General features: G+C 38.2%; 1 protein-coding gene across 2 annotated transcripts in view; it reads right to left on the bottom strand.

The window, feature by feature from the left end:
- Positions 1–3,788: 3,788 nt before the first annotated feature.
- LOC128659245 (zinc finger protein OZF) overlaps positions 3,789–19,641 on the bottom strand; it is a 73,983-nt gene continuing 58,130 nt past the window's right edge. For both annotated transcript variants that reach the window (XM_053712921.1, XM_053712922.1), the window contains exons 5-8: positions 16,826–16,918; positions 11,992–12,075; positions 11,575–11,676; positions 3,789–4,963 (exon numbers count right to left, since the gene is read on the bottom strand). In XM_053712921.1, coding sequence (XP_053568896.1) covers positions 3,906–4,963; positions 11,575–11,676; positions 11,992–12,075; positions 16,826–16,918 — 1,337 coding nt within the window. In that variant the 3' untranslated portion in view covers positions 3,789–3,905. The remainder of the gene's footprint in view (positions 4,964–11,574; positions 11,677–11,991; positions 12,076–16,825; positions 16,919–19,641) is intronic.

The following is a 19,641-nucleotide window of genomic DNA, read 5'->3' as shown; positions in this document are numbered from 1 at the left end:
GGGCAAAAATTATGAATAAGCTAACACCCTATTTAGGGCAAAATTTAATCCTGGCGGGGGTCTGAATGCAACTATGCAACCTCAATTAGATAGGTTCCGCTTTAAAGCTAATAGACGCTACCTGAGAGAGGCAACGTTTTTAAGGGAATTCGCAAGGAAGCTAAAACGTAAAGATATATGGCGTTTACAACACCCAGATGAGCGTAGCTTTTCATGCAAATCCAAAGGCTATAAAGAAAATTTGCGCATAGATATGTTTTTGATCGATGAAAAAATACTTGCGCGCGATTTGGCAACACAAATTTCAGAAATAGTAATATCAGATCATGCAATAATTACTTTGAAGATAGATGGTAGGGTAAATAAAAATTTAAGCAATGTAAACTCATTTAGTTTTCCTAAATATATGGTATATGATGAGAGATTCCACAACTGGCTATCTGAAAGATGGAAAGAATATTATAAGTTAAACAAGGCATATGCACAGAAAACAGAAATATTCTGGGAAGCCGGGAAGGCAGTTCTCAGAGGGGAGATCAAAGTGTATATGATAAAAAGAAACTGTAAGTATAAGGCTAGAGAACTTCAGCTAGCTAACCAGCTTAAAAACTGCTATAGTAAATATTTAAGTAATCCTAAGGTAAATGAAGATAAGAGCTTACTGTCAGGGGTATCAGGGGATCTCCGCCAAATATTTGGCGAAAATAATCAAGTTTAGGAAGAATAATAATATGATACCTATAATCAAAGAAGGCACTAAAATATACACACAATCATCAGAAATACGGGAGGCTTTCTTTAGGTTTTACCAAAAATTATATTCCAGCGAGGAAATTAATGAAAATGAGAAATTGAAATTTTGGCAGAAAATTAAAGTACCGAGAATTTCTAAAGGAGCACTCCAACTAATTAATCGAGAAATTTCAGAAGAGGAAATTAAGAATATGATAGATAAAACTAAAGCGAACAAGGCTCCAGGGCCAGATGGCCTCCCGGCAGAATTCTATAAAATAATAAAAGATGAGGTAGCTGGCACACTAGCTAGATTATATAATAGTTATTATACTCAAGGTAAACTGTATTCACCATATTTTACAGATTCAATAATATCTCTAATTCATAAGAAAGGTAAAAGTCCAGAAGATCTGGGGTCATATCGCCCAATTTCACTCCTGAATCAGGATTATAAAATGTTTACGTCAATTCTAGCGGATAGATTGAAAAGAGTAGTTGGGGATCTGATACACATGGACCAAACGGGTTTTATTCCTGGTAGGAACCCGGTGTGGAACATGCGAAACATCTTAGTTATGCTAGATCACTATTATAATAAGAGTCAATATTCCAATAAAGATAGCTTAGTAGATTTAGCCTTACTAACAATTGATGCAGAAAAAGCATTCGACTCTATTGTATGGGACCACTTATTAACAGCTCTGAATAAATTTGGTTTTGGGGGTAATCTGGTAAATATGATAAAGAAGATATACAGTAGTCCAAGATCCCAGCTTTTAGTGAACGGGGAATTATCACAATATATCACACTTCACAGAGGGACACGACAAGGTTGCCCGTTATGCCCTTTGTTATTCGACATCGCTCTTGAAACGCTAGCAGTACTATTAAGACAGGAAATCCAAGGAATTCTGCTGGGGGGCCAGCGGGTAATCATTTCACTCTATGCAGATGATATTATTTTATTTTTGCAAGAAACAAATATAAGTATACCTAAGAGTGTAGAGATTATTAATAATTTTAGTCAATTTTCAGGATATAAAATTAATTCCAAGAAATCGGAGCTACTATGGATTAATAAAACAAGTAGAAGCTTCACGAGGCACACGTTTAGAGAAGTAAAGTGTATTAATTACCTAGGTATTAAAATAAGCAAAAATCCCAAGGATCTATACTATCTTAATTATAATGATTTTTTTATAATTTTGAGGAGAAATTAGGAAGATGGAATATACATTATTTATCTTTATCGGCAAAAACAATGCTGATTAAAACAATTGTTTTCCCACAATTATTGTTTTTGATGCAGAATCTACCATTGTTTATTTCCAAGCAAGATATAGGCAAGATGAGACCCAGACTCGCCATGGAGAAACATACACAAAATAAAAAATATGGAGGTTTCTCATTACCTAATATTGTTAACTATAATATCGTCGCACTTACTAAGTTCGGAATAGATTGGATTCAGGAGGCGAATCATGTCACATACTATGAAATAGAGTCTGCATTAATAGCCCCATTTGATCTTAAGGCAATTCTGCACCAGCCATACCGCAGACTACCAAGTAACATAAGTAACTTATTCACGTTTTCTAATATTGTCCGAGCATGGCAAAAATACTGTGCCCTTAGAGGCCAAGATTTTCAACTATCAAAATATTTGCCTATTGTAGGTACTCCAGATTTTACACCAGGGCTTAATAATGAGGTATTCAGAGCCTGGAGACAAAAAGTGATAGTGTACTTTTCACAGATAATGCAGCTGGACAGGGGAATAATTCAATACTGGTTTTTACAGGAGGAAGCCATAATCTCTTCATTTAATGTCTTTTTTTTTAAAGAGGACCTCAGACAATTAGGCGATAGACATCTTATAAACATGGCCATTTTGGCCGCGCGTAATTTAATATTTCAGAAGTGGAGATCCCCTGATCCCCCAAGGCTAGCTGAGTTTCTAAATAATATGAAATTAAAAATGATAATAGAAAGACAAGGTCTAACAACCGCGACGGAAAAACAGTTCAGATTGGAAGAAGGTAATTTTGTCTCGGCCTCCTGAAATGCAGATCCGGTTCATTGCTCCCCTGAGAAGCATGCTTTTCTTTATGATGCTGATAGTGGCGGAAGCGCTACCTCAACATTGGCTATAAGAAACTTTGATGGAGGGTGGGGACCGGAGGGACGCGGTGTTTATGTGTTTTTTTTATTTTTTTATTTCAGGGGCAACATGGCCCAAGTAGGGAACATTGTTATTTCCACGTTCAATGTGGATAAAGGGGAGAGGGGAATGCAGGAAGGGAGAAAGAGAGAATAAAATGCAAATAAGATATTGTATGATGATTATATCAATTTAAGTTTCTCTCTTCAATAGGATACATTGTGATTAACTGTTATCGTGATTGTATAATTGAAACACCCAATAAAAAGATATTTGAAAAAAAAATAAAAAATGAGGAGATACTCTAAGTTTTCATAAAATATCCATGTTAAATAGTATTACAATTATTAGACTTTACACAGTAATCAATTGTGCCCCAAGAAGGTTTGTAACCCATCCTTTGAAATATCTAAGTAACTGGTGGAGATGGGGCAACTTCATCCTAAACCTCTCTGGTGCTGCAGATGATCACTGTTTCTTTAATGCTATAATCATCAAACAGACCCTTTTTAAATGTGTCTTTAGAAGTGTCTTTTTCAGAAAAAGCAATTAAAGGTGACCACCTGCTGCTTGGATGATCCTCATAACATTTGACATCAACCACACATATTACCGATCAGAAATATGGCACATAATGAAAAGGAACTCATGCCCCACCTTATTATGGAACAATCTGCTTAGGCTATCCCTCCCATAACATCAGTACTTAAATCAGAGAGGAGAGACCTATATCCATTTTATTTAAAACATGATCTAAATCCAATACTTACAGTAGGTTACATGCTGGGTAGAATATGTACACTTTACAAACTTTTACCACTGTGTGAATATTTGTTTTTGCTTTTTGAAGACAAAAAAATGTTCTGCTTTATGATAGTAAAAAAGACATCACTCATGGTTGAATATTTATATGTTTTCAAAGATATACATTAAGGTCAATGGTTTTTCTACATTTAGTACAAATTAATATTTTTCAATTTTGTGTATTATTTATTGAGAAACACCCATCTCATTCTGTACATGTTACAGGCTTCTCTATTGTACAAATGTTTTGGTGACTTAAGAGAAGTGACATATGTCCAAAGCTTTCTCCACATTCTGTACAAATAAAAGATTTTGCGTTTTTTCGTTTCTTCACTGTGTGGGTCATTTCATGAGTTCTTAAATTACCCTTTTGTGTGAAACTTTTCCCACACACTGTACATGAAAATGGTTTCTCCCCTGTATGAATCTTTTGATGTTGTATGAGACAAGACTTCCATGCAAAACTTTTGTTACAATCTATACACGTGTATGGTTTCTCTCCTGTGTGCATCCTTCCATGTTTTGAGAGTTCTGACTCGTGAGCAAAACCTCTTCCACAATACTTACAAGAGAAGGGTTTGTCCCCTCTGTGCTTGATTTCATGAGATGTGAGGCTACTCTTGTGTCTGAAATGTTTCCCACACACTGTACATGTAAATGGTTTCTCACCTGTATGACTCATTTGGTGTTTTAAGAAATCAGCTTTACATACAAAACTTTTTTCACAATCCATACAAGGGAATGGTTTCTCTCCTTTGTGGATAATTTCATGAAATTTGAGGCTACTTTTGTGCTTGAAACATTTCCCACACTCTTTACATGTAAATATATTAACCTCTCTATGATTCCTTTCATGCTTTAGAAGATCTGAATTACATACAAAGCGTTTTCCACAATCCATGCAAGTAAAGGGCTTCTCTCCTGTATGGGTTCTTTCATGATAGGTGAGGCTACACTTTTGTGTGAAACATTTCTCGCACATGGAACATTTATATAGCTTCTCTCCTGTATGGAGCCGTTGGTGTCTTTTTAGACCTTTCTTGGTTGCAAAGATTTTACTACATTCTGTACAAGGCAACGATTTCTTGCATTTTTCAGTAGCTTTTTTTTGTTTCACGACTTTATTAGTCGGTGTGCACAATGGCTTCTGGAATACATCTACTATTTGACCACGGTCATTAGCTCTCATCACTGTAAAGCCCTGTGGTATCAATATAATGTTTACTATTCTCTGCTGTGGGTGATTAACATTCGAGATGTTCTCTACAAGGAAACAAAAAGGTAAAAATAAAAATCTAGTAAAAACAGGTAACACATTAAATTTGTTTAGTAAACATTTATTTATACAAAAGGAGAGTATTAAACTGCGCTTACCCTGTAGAGACCTCAGGCTGATCCAGACTGACAACTCTTCCCAAAAAATTGTCAAAAGCTAATAATCTAAGAAAAAAGTGGAGAGGATCAGCGCTAATAGTAGCAAGAGGAATCCAACAACAATACAGTGGATGTATTTATAATAGGACTTGCAAGTTATTTCTTAAGAAAGTGCTTCTGGATACACTAAAATGGATCTCTCAAATGCTGGCAGACAAATAGTTTGTAATTAAAACTATTAGCAACAATACAGTGAATGTATTAATAATGAGTCTTGCAAATGATTTTAGAAAGGTAATTCTTGGTGCACTCAATAAATCTCTTAAATACTCGCAAACGAATGTTAGTTACTAAAACTTAATATTGTGCTAATTAATAATATCTAATTCCTCAATGGAATGATAAAATAATCTCTCATAAGTGAAAACAAATAATCTGTTTATTACTAAAACATATGTTGTAAAATTAGCTCAATCCTATTTACACAATAAATCTTTATAAAGTGACCGGTCACTCCTATATATATCTTCGGACGCTCCTGCGTCTGTGGTACTGTGTGGTAAGAGGTGACGGACAGACGAGAAGGAAAAACACCTCTTACCACACAGTACCACAGACGCAGGAGCGTCCGAAGAAGCAGCAACATTTAAGGTACTAAAGATTGGGGACATAACAAATTTTGCCAATACCCTCCACCTGCAACGAGTAGGAGACCGAGGATAACGAGCAACCGGATCTGTATTGGAGGAAGTATAAATTCGTAAGAGCACTGAGTGTCACTTTCTTTAATGATAAGACTGAACTGTGCCCGCCGAGGCTTACTTTGAGTCCAACTTAGACAGCTTGGGAAGCGTGTGTGTTATTTTAAACACCTTCATTTATACGCAGCCTGTAAAGTTTTTTTAGTTGTTTGGCTTTTTTGCCTTTTATATACGCTTATGCTTATTTTATAAGATATTTTATGTGATACAATTTTTTCATGATATATAGGAGTGACCGGTCACTTTATAAAGATTTATTGTGTAAATAGGATTGAGCTAATTTTACAACATATGTTTTAGTAATAAACAGATTATTTGTTTTCACTTTTGAGAGATTATTTTATCATTCCATTGAGGAATTAGATATTATTAATTAGCACAATATTAAGTTTTAGTAACAAACATTCGTTTGCGAGAATTTAAGAGATTTATTGCGTGCACCAAGAATTACCTTTCTAAAATCATTTGCAAGACTCATTATTAATACATTCACTGTATTGTTGCTCATAGTTTTAATTACAAACTATTAGTCTGCCAGCATTTGAGAGATCCATTTTAGTGTATCTAGAAACACTTTCTTAAGAAATAACTTGCAAGTCCTATTATAAATACATCCACTGTATTGTTGTTAGATTCCTCTTGCTACTATTAGCGCTGATCCTCTCCACTTTTTTCTTAAACATTTATTTAAGTTGGTTGTTTTGCTGTATCTGATTTTACATTATGAATGTATAGATCTCTAAGTAAATTGTATTACTGAAGCACTATAAGGAGGTTTAGCCCAGAATTAGTGTAGAACCCCAAGTCTTTTTACAAGCGCTCTAAAGCTGGTTTTTCAAGTTAGTCTTGGATGTACTGCTATCTAAAACCTCCCCATTGTAAAAAAATATATATTGGAAACAGAGGTACATCCTTAATGCTAGAATACATTCTTAACCAATCTTTAAAATTGTCTCTCACTAAGGTCAGATGAAGATGACTACACACAACTCTAAAGAAATGTTTCTTCTCTATTTTCATCTAACCATTTTCTTCTAAATATGGCGAAGACAACGTGATATGAGTAAGTGTGAAGAAAACTCAGGCAGAAAGAATGCAGAATTATGCCTCCATATCCTGCATACGCAGGTAGTTGTATATTGTGTTGGTAACCAAGACAAAAGGCTATGCTGTAAGAGTAGTAGACCAGTTAGGTTACCTTACTCTTGGGATAAATGACCATTAAATAAAATTAGAACTGCATAATCAACAAATACATAACAAAAGACAATGCAAAATAGCACTTACTTTCTAAATGTGCAGTAGATTATTCCTGGCCAATTTCAAAATTTACTAAAATTTGCCGGCCCCCTGTATCAGCCAATCACTCATGTATGCATACACTGAACTTTTACACATGCTCAGTACGAACTGGTACCTCAGAAAGTGTTTGTATATAAAAAGACTGTGTACAATTTGATCATGCAAGTAAATTGGAATATCTCTTAAAATGACTGCTTTTTCTGAATCATAAAAGTTTAATTTTGACTTTAGCATCCCTTTAACACTAGTAAGGGTTTGATACATATTATGGGTTTTTATATCGTTTTGTTATTATTATATATCATTATCCTTAGCTTTTTCACCCTTTTATTTGTATGAAAACTAGCAGCAGCTGGGCTATATCTGGAGATGTCAGTAGTTCACATTAACAATAACTGCACAGCTAACACTGTGATATAATATTAGCTCAGTATTATGGATGGCGAGATCTTTTTGTAGATGAGCTCTCTATCTTAGCAGCAACAATATTGTTGACATTAATATGGTGACTATAAAAATGCAGATACTATTTAGTGGGACACATCAGTAAGGAAATCCTGTAAGCTAGGCATGGGCAAAACCTTGTTATTCAGCATTCGTTTACTAAAGAAATAACAAATATGGCCACAGGAAGCGGCATTACGCAATTTTCGAGAGATCATAAGAAGTCACGAGAGAGCAGCGGAATAGAGGAATGATGGTGAGTAACTGACATCAGCTGAGATCACAGGTAGTCAGAAAAGAGCAGTGAATAGAGGTCTGGGGGTGAGTAACTGACATCAGCTGAGATCACATGGAGTCAGGAGAGAGCAGTGAATAGAGGTCTGGGGGTGAGTAACTGACATCATCTGATATCAGAGGGAGTCAGGAGATAGCAGTGAATAGAGGTCTGGGGGTGAGTAGCTGACATCAGCTGATGATCACAGGGAGTAAGCAGTGAATAGAGGTCTGTGGGTAAGTAACTGACATCAGCTGAGATCACAGGGAGTCAGAAGAGAGCAGTGAATAGAGGTCTGGGGGTAACTGACATCAGCTGAGATCACAGGGAGTCAGGAGAGAGCAGAGAATAGAGGTCTTGAGGTGAGTAACTGACATCATCTGATATCAGAGGCAGTCAGGAGATAGCAGTGAATAGAGGTCTGGGGGTGAGTAACTGACATCAGCTGAGATCACAGGGAGTCAGGAGAGAGAGCAGTGAATAGAGGTCTGGCGGTGAGTAACTGACATCAGCTGAGATCACAGAAAGTCAGAAGAGAGCAGTGAATAGAGGTCTGGCGGTGAGTAACTGACATCATCTGATATCAGAGGCAGTCAGGAGATAGCAGTGAATAGAGGTCTGGGGGTGAGTAACTGACATCAGCTGAGATCACAGGGAGTCAGGAGAGAGAGCAGTGAATAGAGGTCTGGGGTGAGTAAATTATATCAGATGAGATCACAGGGAGTCAGGAGAGAGCAGTGAATAGAGGTCTGGGGGTAACTGATATCAGCTGATATAACAGGGAGTCAGCAGAGAGCAGTGAATAGAGGTCTGGGGTGAGTAAATTACATCAGCTGAGATCACAGGGAGTCAGGAGAGAGCAGTAAATAGAGGTCTGGGGATGAGTAACTGACATCATCTGAGATCACATGGAGTCAGGAGAGAGCAGTGAATAGAGGTCTGGGGGTGAGTAACTGACATCATCTGATATCAGAGGGAGTCAGGAGATAGCAGTGAATAGAGGTCTGGGGGTGAGTAACTGACATCAGCTGAGATCACAGGAGTCAGGAGAGAGCAGTGAATAGAGGTTTGGGAGTGAGTGGCATCAGCTGAGATCACAGGGAGTCAGGAGAGAGCAGTGAATAGAGGTCTGGGGTGAGTAACTGACATCAGCTGAGATCACAGGGAGTCAGGAGACAGAAGTGAATAGAGGTCTGGGGGTGAGTAACTGACATTAGCTGAGATCACAGGGAGATGGGAGAAAGCAGTGAATAGAGGTCTGAGGGTGAGTAACTGACATCAGCTGAGATCACACTCACAGGGAATCAGGAGACAGACGTGAATAGAGGTCTGGAGGTGAGTAACTGACATTAGCTGAGATCACAGGGAGTCGGGAGAAAACAGTGAATAGAGGTCTGAGGGTGAGTAACTGACATCAGCTGAGATCAGATGGAGTCAGGAGAGAGAGCAGTGAATAGAGGTCTGGGGTGAGTAACTGATATCAGCTGAGATCACAGAGTGTCAGGAGAGAGCAGTGAATAGAGGTCTGGGGGTAACTGATATCAGCTGATATAACAGGGAGTCAGCAGAGAGCAGTGAATAGAGGTTTGGGGGTCAGTAATTGATATAATCTGAGATCACATGGAGTCAGGAGAGAGCAGTGAATAGAGGTCTGGAGTGAGTAACTGACATTAGCTGAGATCACAGGGAGTCAGTAGAGAGCAGTGAATAGAGGTCTGGGGGTGAGTAACTGACATCAGCTGAGATCACAGGGAGTCAGGAGAGAGCAGTGAATAGAGGTTTGGGGGTGAGTGACTGACATCAGCTGAGAACACAGGGAGTCAGTAGTGAATAGAGGTCTGGGGGTAAGTAACTGACATCAGCTGAGATCACAGGGAGTCAGGAGAGAGCAGTGAATAGAGGTCTGGGGGTGAGTAACTGACATCATCTGAGATCAGAGGGAGTCAGGAGAGAGCAGTGAATAGAGGTCTGGGGGTGAGTAACTGAAATCAGCTGAGATCACAGGGAGTCAGGAGAGAGCAGTGAATAGAGGTTTGGGGGTGAGTGACTGACATCAGCTGAGAACACAGGGAGTCAGCAGTGAATAGAGGTCTGGGGGTAAGTAACTGACATCAGCTGAGATCACAGGGAGTCAGGAGAGAGCAGTGAATAAAGGTCTGGGATGAGTAACTGACATCAGCTGAGATCACATGGAGTCAGAAGAGAGCAGTGAATAGAGGTCTGGGGGTGAGTAATGGCATTAGCTGAGATCACAGGGATCCAGGAGAGAGCAGTGAATAGAGGTCTGGGGGTGAGTAACTGACATCAGCTGAGATCACAGGGAGTCAGGAGAAAGCAGTGAATAGAGGTTTGGGGGTAACTGACATCAGCTGAGATCACAGGAAGTCAGGAGAGAACAGTGAATAGAGGTCTGGGGGTGAGCAACTGAAATCATCTGAGAACACAGGGAGTCAGGAGAGAGCAGTGAATAGAGGTCTGGGGGTGAGTAACTGACATCATCTGAGATCAGAGGGAGTCAGGAGAGAGCAGTGAATAGAGGTCTGGGGGTGAGTAACTGAAATCAGCTGAGATCACAGGGAGTCAGGAGAGAGCAGTGAATAGAGGTCTGGGGGTGAGTAACTGAAATCAGCTGAGATCACAGGGAGTCAGGAGAGAGCAGTGAATAGAGGTCTGGGGGTGAGTAACTGACATCATCTGAGATCACAGGGAGTCAGGAGAAAGCAGTGAATAGAGGTTTGGGGGTAACTGACATCATCTGAGATCAGAGGGAGTCAGGAGAGAGCAGTGAATAGAGGTCTGGGGGTGAGTAACTGAAATCAGCTGAGATCACAGGGAGTCAGGAGAGAGCAGTGAATAGAGGTCTGGGGGTGAGTAACTGACATCATCTGAGATCAGAGGGAGTCAGGAGAGAGCAGTGAATAGAGGTCTGGGGGTGAGTAACTGAAATCAGCTGAGATCACAGGGAGTCAGGAGAGAGCAGTGAATAGAGGTTTGGGGGTGAGTGACTGACATCAGCTGAGAACACAGGGAGTCAGCAGTGAATAGAGGTCTGGGGGTAAGTAACTGACATCAGCTGAGATCACAGGGAGTCAGGAGAGAGCAGTGAATAAAGGTCTGGGATGAGTAACTGACATCAGCTGAGATCACATGGAGTCAGAAGAGAGCAGTGAATAGAGGTCTGGGGGTGAGTAATGGCATTAGCTGAGATCACAGGGATCCAGGAGAGAGTCGTGAATAGAGGTCTGGGGGTGAGTAACTGACATCAGCTGAGATCACAGGGAGTCAGGAGAAAGCAGTGAATAGAGGTTTGGGGGTAACTGACATCAGCTGAGATCACAGGAAGTCAGGAGAGAACAGTGAATAGAGGTCTGGGGGTGAGCAACTGAAATCATCTGAGAACACAGGGAGTCAGGAAGTGAATAGAGTTCTGGGGGTATGTAACTGACATCAGCTGAGATCACAGGGAGTCAGGAGAGAGCAGTGAATAGAGGTCTAGAGGAAAATAACAGCTGAGATCACAGGAAATCAGCAGTGAATAGAGGTCTGGAGGTGAGTAACTGATATCAGCTTGTGGTTTATATCTTTCAGTAGGGAAACCTTGTAATTTCATATTATAGCCAACACCTCAGAGGTAATGTTCTCAAATGAGATTTAATGAGCATAATTGAAATAGAAAGTCCAGGTGAGAAAATATTAGAATATGTTTCTAAGATTCATACCATGGTGTGTGGAATTAATAGTCACAGGATTCACTGTGGTCACAAGATCATTAGCAATTGGTTCTTCTGGTTCTGACTTCACCTCTACATTTGTTAGAAAACCTGTAAACAAGTAATAAAAACACATCATATATAGTAAGAAATGAGACTCACCTCGTTATATGCTCTGCTAATATTGTTATAATAAATACACATTGTAAAGAAATTCTGTTTTACTTTATTACAACTTTTCCAATATAAGTATGAAACGAGCAAATTCATTTTTGGTTTACAGAGGATGTAACACAAGAAAACAAAGCAAAGCAATATAATAAACTAAACCTTAAATTAACTTGAAAGAAGAGGAAAAGAGGGCGTAAGGAACAACAAGTGAATATTCCTAAGAATCAGAGCACAATCATTTTCTAAGGTTCTCACCCACATCTGAAGACCTAACAGTCACATGATGCGTAGTATCCTTCTCTTCTGGTTCTGACTTAACCTCTACATTTTCTCTAACACCTGCAAATAAATAATAAAAATCTAAAGAAATAGTGCCAAGATAAACATATACTATAGTGTTGTTATATAAGATTTAAATGCACATAAATCTATGTGATATAGAATATTGTGAGTAGTGTTATAGAAAGAGTTGTGTGAAAAAAATAGGATTAGTGTATATTTCTAATATAGGGCTAGATTATGCAGGGGAGCGCAAATGTTTGCGGGTGAGCAATATCGCGTTTGCGCGCAGGTTAAATTTCGCTGGTATTACAAGTTGAGTGCAATTCAAGTTGACGCATGTTGGGCTAGCGCATCCTCAAAGCTGTGGCGAACTGTTTTGCAAAACCAAAAAGTTTTACAAAACGCATCACAAACACAATACAAAAGTACAGTTACAGTAATAATAACGCTATCTAATCTAATACAAATGATTCAATAAAAATACTGCATGAAAAATGTATAAGGGCTCAAAGATATGAGGTCTCAGGTGTTAGAAAAATAATGCAGGCAAATGGCTTTAACATACATACATATCTAAAGATATATATGTATGTATATATAAACGTCTATACATGTGTACAGGTTTATTTATGTATTTATATGTATTTATATGTGTGTATATGTATTTTGTGTAAATACATATGTACACATATTTAGACATCTATATATAAGTGCACCGGAGCCCTTTGCAGTCACGTAGATGAAAACATGTAACAACATATTTATGTATTACGTATATTTAATAAAGTGTTATACTGTGTAGTTACTGTAAATATTTCACACCCCACTGTTCTGCACATAGCTGAATATGTTGTATATATTTTTATTTATATATATATATATATATATATAATATAAGTACAAAAAAACGAATCCTCCCTCCTGAATCAACCACCTGGGTGCAAACAAGATAAAGATAGTCCAGGAACAAAAGATGCATTTTCAGGATTTTTACTCAAAAAAAGCTGTAACCGCTTTATTGGATGACGTTTCAGAGACTGATCGTCTCTTTCATCAGATCAAAGTCTATATATATTTATATACAGTATATATATATATATATTATATATATAGAGAGAGAGAGATATTGTACCAAAATACCATCATATATATATAGAAATATGTATTTATGAATAAATAGAACACGGTCTGCTATGTAAAGAACATTGGAATGTGAAATATTCATATTTGCATGGCAGGTTAGCGCACATGAGAATATGCGATCGGGTTTGTGAGCGAGTAGGGTGTTAGGTGTTTTTTCTACTTTTTTTGCTCCATTAACTTCTATTGGGGAATAGGTTAGCATGCGCGCAATATTGTTTTTTTGCATGCGTTGGGTTAGCACTAGAGCAATAACTTTTTACTTTCAACTCTTAATATGAGTGCAACCCGACATTCAATAATAAGATTACTTCAGGCGCAATTAGCGCTCTAGTGAAAGCGCTAAATAGAGCTCCACTCTGGCCCATAATATATAAAATGTGAAAAATGATGTGACTCCACCTTTAGCCCAAATATGTTTTTATGGACTACCCCTTAGTCACATGATAAGATGTATAAAATGAGTTTTCTTTCCAATAGCATGGAAAGTCCACAAATCCATTCAATTAATAGTGGGAATTCAACTCCTGGCCACCAGGTGGAGGCAAAGAACACCACAGCAAAGCTTCTAGTATCCTCCCACTTCCCACAATCCCCAGTCATTCTTTGCCTGTGTAACATTGTAGGTGATGTGCAAAGAAGGTGTCTGAAGAAATCAAGTTGTTAATCCTTTAATGGGTACTTTTCCCTGCAAACAATGATTGGGGTTCTGCTGTGTCTATGTAATTCTCTTTAGTAAGAGTAATGGTGGCTTTTAGCAGTTGGAAGACGGCAAGGTGGTCTTTGCTTACCTTCCAACATTTTTGCTACCCCTATATAGAAAACCAGGGTTGGTTACTCTGTTTTTTATTTATCTACAGCAGAGGATTCTGTCACACCTGTTGCTGTACCTGCCCTACAGCGGATCCACAGGTAAGTGCTTTTACCTTCTAGGTAAGAAGGATGCAGCTCTTAGGAGTTCCTTGTTTAAAAAAAAAAAAAAAAGATATATTAAAAAAAAAAGAATATTTAGGGAAAAAGGTGGGACTGAATATACCTTTTAAAGATTGGGGGATTTATTGGGCAGCAGTTCAGGGCACTGTCATGAGAAGGCTTTTTTTTATTGTGGCTATGGGGATTTGATTGCACAAGTTTATCTTTTAATTTTATTTGGGTAATATCTCTTTAAGGAAGTTGTTGGCGGTTCTTTTTACTGCATCTCACTTTTGAATTTGCGATTATGTGATTGCTCAGTTACTTCCAGAGTGCTGAACGGTTTGTTTCTAGTCGGCTGTTTGGAAGCCGGATTATCAAGGGGACAGAGCGGATTTGCTGGCATTGGATCTTTTTTTTCTGCCTGTTGCTTCTCTCTGATTCTTGCAGCTTTCTAGGATCTGCAGTTTGAACAGGATTGTTTTATCTGCTGGAGTGGACTTGATTCCTGGTAACCGGTTGGGTGAGTCTCTCCAGCGTGGCTGGGGTGTAGAGATGCCGGTTATAATAATTATTTGATATCTATGCCTAAAAATGTATTCTAATTATTTATATAGAAATTAGAGTGTAAGGGAAATAAGGGGCTATTTTATTGTGCAGATGCCCAGGTTATACCTCTTGTGCAATTTTGCTCCCCTTGCCTTAATAAGGTTTTATTATCTAAAGATAAAGATCCCCTATCTGAGCCTTCTTTTTCTCATGATAATGCTGTTCAGGGGTTGTCTCAGCTTTCTTCTAACATGTCCCAGTCTTTGACAGATTCACATGCAGTGCCCTGCGGTTAATCTCAGTCAGTCCCTGGGAGCGTTTGTCTGCCTAAAGATTTTGCTGCGCAGTTGACTTCTGCAGCCCTAAGTGCTTTACCTAGTTCTGGTAAAAGGAAGAGGAAATCGAAGAAAATTTCAATGGGTTTTGATTCCGCCAAGACTGATTTGGTTAGTCTTTCTCAGTTATCTAGCGAGGATCATTCCTCTGCAGCTTCTGAGGGCGAGATCTCTGATTCGGAATCTGAGGTTCCTAGTACAGTAGATTCTGAGGAGGTTAATTTTAGATTTAAACTGGAGCATCCCTGTTTACTTTTGAAGGAGGTTTTAGCTACTTTGGATGACTCTGAAACAATTGCAGAGGCTCCTAAGAATGCTAATAAGCTGAATAGAGTTTTTGATGTCAAACCTAAATCTTTGGAGGTTTTTCCTGTTCCAGATCGCATGTCTGACATTATATCTCAGGAATGGGAGAAGCCGGGTGTTACCTTTAACCCATCTCCTATGTTTAAAAAGATGTTTTCTGTCGCTGATTCACTGCAAGATCTGTGGCGTACTGTTCCTAGAGTAGAGGTTACTATATCTAGAGAACTACTCTTCTTGAGGATAGTTCCTCTTTTAGATGCTGTTCCTCTTTTTTATGTATTATCATCTCTTGTTAAAAAAGTGTTATTGCTGATAATGAACTCCTTTCCCGTGAGTGAACTGGTCATTTACGTATTCTGCGTGTATAGCTGCCTCACAAACAAAAAAACCAGAGAAAGGTGTTGCAATTTTAATTCGTAACAAAGTTGCCTATGAACAAATTTATACTGAGAAAGACCCACAGGACAGATATTTGATACTGATATGTAAACTGAACACTATTTTTACTTCAGTATACCGCCAAAATAGTAACCACTGCTGCTTCCTTAGTGATCTTCCAGCCAGAATCTCACAGGTTAAACAAGGATATATTCTCCTCGCAGGAGATTTTAATATGGTATGGGACCCATCTAATGATAAACGTTTTCTGAAGGTCGGGCAACTGAGAGGTACTTCTAAATCTTCTTCCACTTTATTTCATAAACTTATGATGCAATATAATTTGTTTGATGTTTGGAGATCAGGGCACACTACATCTAAAGAGTTTCCCCATCACTCTGTACCTCTCACTTCTTTTCCCAGAATTGGTTATATATTCTCTGATTCTTGCTAACTTGATAAGGTCTTAAATTCTGCTATTCAGGAGGGCGCATGGTCTCACCGTAAAGCAGTATTAATTAATTTGGAGATGGATAGACGCCCTACCTCTTCTCCTACGCGGAGACTCCAAGAATCCCTACCTGCAGATCATTTAGTCCTAGAAGTGTCCCACAAAATAAATAATTTTCTACTAATTAATGGTAATAGTTCTACTGAGATAAATATATTATGGGCCTTCTTGAAGGCATATATGAGAGTATAATAGAGTATCTTACCTTAAGAAAAGAGAATGAGAGACATAAGCTAAATTAAAGAAAAAGTCAATCCTAGCATTGTACAAACGCTAGGATTGACTATTGAAACAAATAAAGGGGACTTTCATTCATGAAGTATAAGATACTTCATGTAGAACTCTCCTTTGTTTCAATCGATCACCGTTCTTAGCTGCTACGGCAGCCCACGGCTAAAAAGTTTTTTGCTAAGAGGTGATGTTTTCACCTCTTAGCCAATAGCCGTGCGGTAAATCCGGCTTGGCACCCATGGGAGCCGGATTTTCCGCACGGCTATTGTCTAAGAGGTGAAAACGTCACCTCATAGCAAAAAATTTTTTAGGCACGGGCTGCTGTAGCAGCTAAGAATGGCAATCGATTGAAACAAATAAAGGAGCTTTCTACATGAAGTATCTTATACTTCATGAATGAAAGTCCCCTTTATTTGTTTCAATAGTCAATACTAAAGATACTCACTATCAATAGTAAATGTATCTGCTTCTGTCTTTATGGTGGTCATGTGATTGTCAATGTCCGGCTCTTCTTTCTCTGACTTCACCTCTGCACTGCCTGGAAAGAGAGTTAGAAAACCTGATAAATCTACCATATATCAATTGTTATATGTCTGGTAACTGGTTTATTAATCATGGTGTATTATTGTAGTCACCTGTAACCCAACATAAGAAGATAAATAAGTGCCACCCAAACATTATCTCTGTAATGTTTAAAAAAAGAGGAGGGTTGTTCCACTTATTTAATTTTGGGGGAAGAGATGATCACTATTATATTTAACCTACAATCTTTGGTGATGGAGAGGAAGATTTCACTGGATCTTATTTGGAGAGCAATACATTACTTGGTTTCCAATGTTTCAGTGATGACCAACTGCCTCACAAGAGATATAGATAAATATTTTAGAAGCCTTAAAGTGAAGGTAAACTTTGATGAATGAAAGCCGTTTTTTAAAAATACTATTAAAAATGTACCTTTGTTCTTTTCACAGCCAGAGCAGCTTCCCCCACCCGGAGAGCCTCTCTTCACACGTCATCAATGACTAATCCGGCTTCCTCCAATCACGGCTTTCCCCCCAGGGGAGTCATTGCCTGATTGGAGGCTTTCATTCATCAAAGTTTACCTTCACTTTAAGGGGAGGATATAGATTTTATGGTTATGAAAAACCAGAATAAAAGTAATAATATATTTCATAACAATGTACATGCTTTTCATTCTACTTTTTCCTGGGGCCATAAAACTAGCACAGAGGGCCCCCAGTTGGCCATCCAGAAGATAGGAAGAGCTATTATACTGGACTGAGAAAGTCTTAAGAAGGATTAAAGCTACTCAACTTGATCAGGAATGTGTGGCGATTGAGGAAAGAAGGTCTACTGGATATCTTGTATTTAAGGATTGGGGAGGTCTATTATTTTAAATTATACAGCATTTGTGGAAGGGGAACCCTAACCTGCTAAAGCTATAATGTTTGTGTAATGGGTTATTATATGATATCTGCAAATGATTAAAAAATGTATTAATAGTTACAAAAAAATCAAGGGAAACAACAAAAACAAAACAAAAAAATATAAATTGTCTATATGTTGTAAAATATAGGGGGCAGAGTAACACAACACATTTAAATATACAATAAATGCGTCAGATAACTACAGTCAGTCTGTAACAAAGACATAAGCATAATGGTGAGATAATCACATTCCGTAAGCCCCAGTAAAGTCCTTCAAGATACTCAGCTAAAAGTATCTCGGACTCATTCAGTAGAACAAGCAACACATGGTATATATTGCCAATTTATTTGTTAACATAAAATGCAATTTCTAAGTGGGTAAAACTGCATTCTTAAATATGGTAATAATGTAAATAATGTTTATACCCGCTTTGTATTTCTCCTCTCTTTTTGGTTCCATTGCTTAATCATGTATTTGTAAACTATAAGATGTGCACAAAACAGTTCTCATTTAGCTTAAGTATTGTATAAATGTAACTATGTGCATATATATGTTTTACACAGATTACTGCAAATATTAATTAATAGACTAATCAGTTAGATATAAAAGCAGTGTTATTTATTGTACATTTATGCACATATGATTTATAAAATGAACAGTAGCCAGTAATATGAAAAGGAAGTCTACTCAACTATATCTGAGAAATTGAATTTGATTAATTAAAGGGTTAATCCTGATACTAAATAGGGGGAGTGTCTATTGCTCTATATAAGCATGTATGGTAGTTCCTTATCCTATAGGTCATTGAGGAAGTTATGTTATTACAGACGAAACATGTTTGACCGGATTACTTCCACTTCTGTCTGATCTGACACATTGCTGCTGTTTTTATGTACTAATCTACGGAATTAAAGAATACTTTTTGTTTTTACACATATGGAGCTGGTGTGTGCTACTTCATACCTCTGAGTGCTAGGATTATCTTGTTGTTAGATTTATTTCGTTTGTGAGGCATGGGTGAAGCTTCCCTACTCTATTCCTTTCAGCACCGGACTGGGCGTGTTTGCTTCAAGTTCCCGGAGGAACCCCTTGACTGCAGGACTGGGCAGCGGAAGTGACATAGTGCAACGCGAAGAACGTCAGAAGACACACAGAGGGGAGAGGAATACTTTCGGAGTGCTTACCACTCTTTGCTAATGAAAGTAATAAAGCATACCCACACAAGTATCACTCAGCAGCTAGCAAACTTTAACAATAAAATGGTTCCTAAGTAAAAAAAAAATGGATTTCCTCAGTTCCATAGTAGAGGTCTTAAAGAGACAATACCTAGGATGATTCTAAAGTATAAAAAGTACCCTACAGCTGGCAGTGTGATGCCCCTGTATGTGTATTGTCCCCAAGCTATGTGTAACATTAAATGTGTACACACCAACAACCAATCCTGTGTAGTAAGCTAACACAGGGTCTAAGGCCCCTATGATTGAAAGTACTACGATGTGTCAATATATTTCAAAAAAGGATCTGCCACCATCTGGCGAGCCAGCAATATATTCCAAGCTGCAGACACCATTGTTTAACAGACGGCATCGCTGAGAGGCATTTTACAACATTGGAGAAGTATAGTAATGTATCCCTTTGGAATATATTACACAGAGCTAAACAACTATACCTATGTCTCCTAAACCTAGAGAACCCATCGCTACTTAACCGCTAAACCGCCAATAGCCCACCGCAAGAAACCTTCTACCCTATTAACACCTAAACCGCCAACAGCCCACCGCAAGAAACATTCCACCCTATTAACTCCTAAACCGCTAATAGCCCACTGCATGA

This window comes from Bombina bombina, chromosome 5 (genome assembly GCF_027579735.1).
Source record: "Bombina bombina isolate aBomBom1 chromosome 5, aBomBom1.pri, whole genome shotgun sequence".
NCBI classification, from domain to species: domain Eukaryota; kingdom Metazoa; phylum Chordata; class Amphibia; order Anura; family Bombinatoridae; genus Bombina; species Bombina bombina.
Note: the sequence above shows the minus strand (reverse complement) of the source record. Positions and strands in the feature narration are given on the sequence as shown.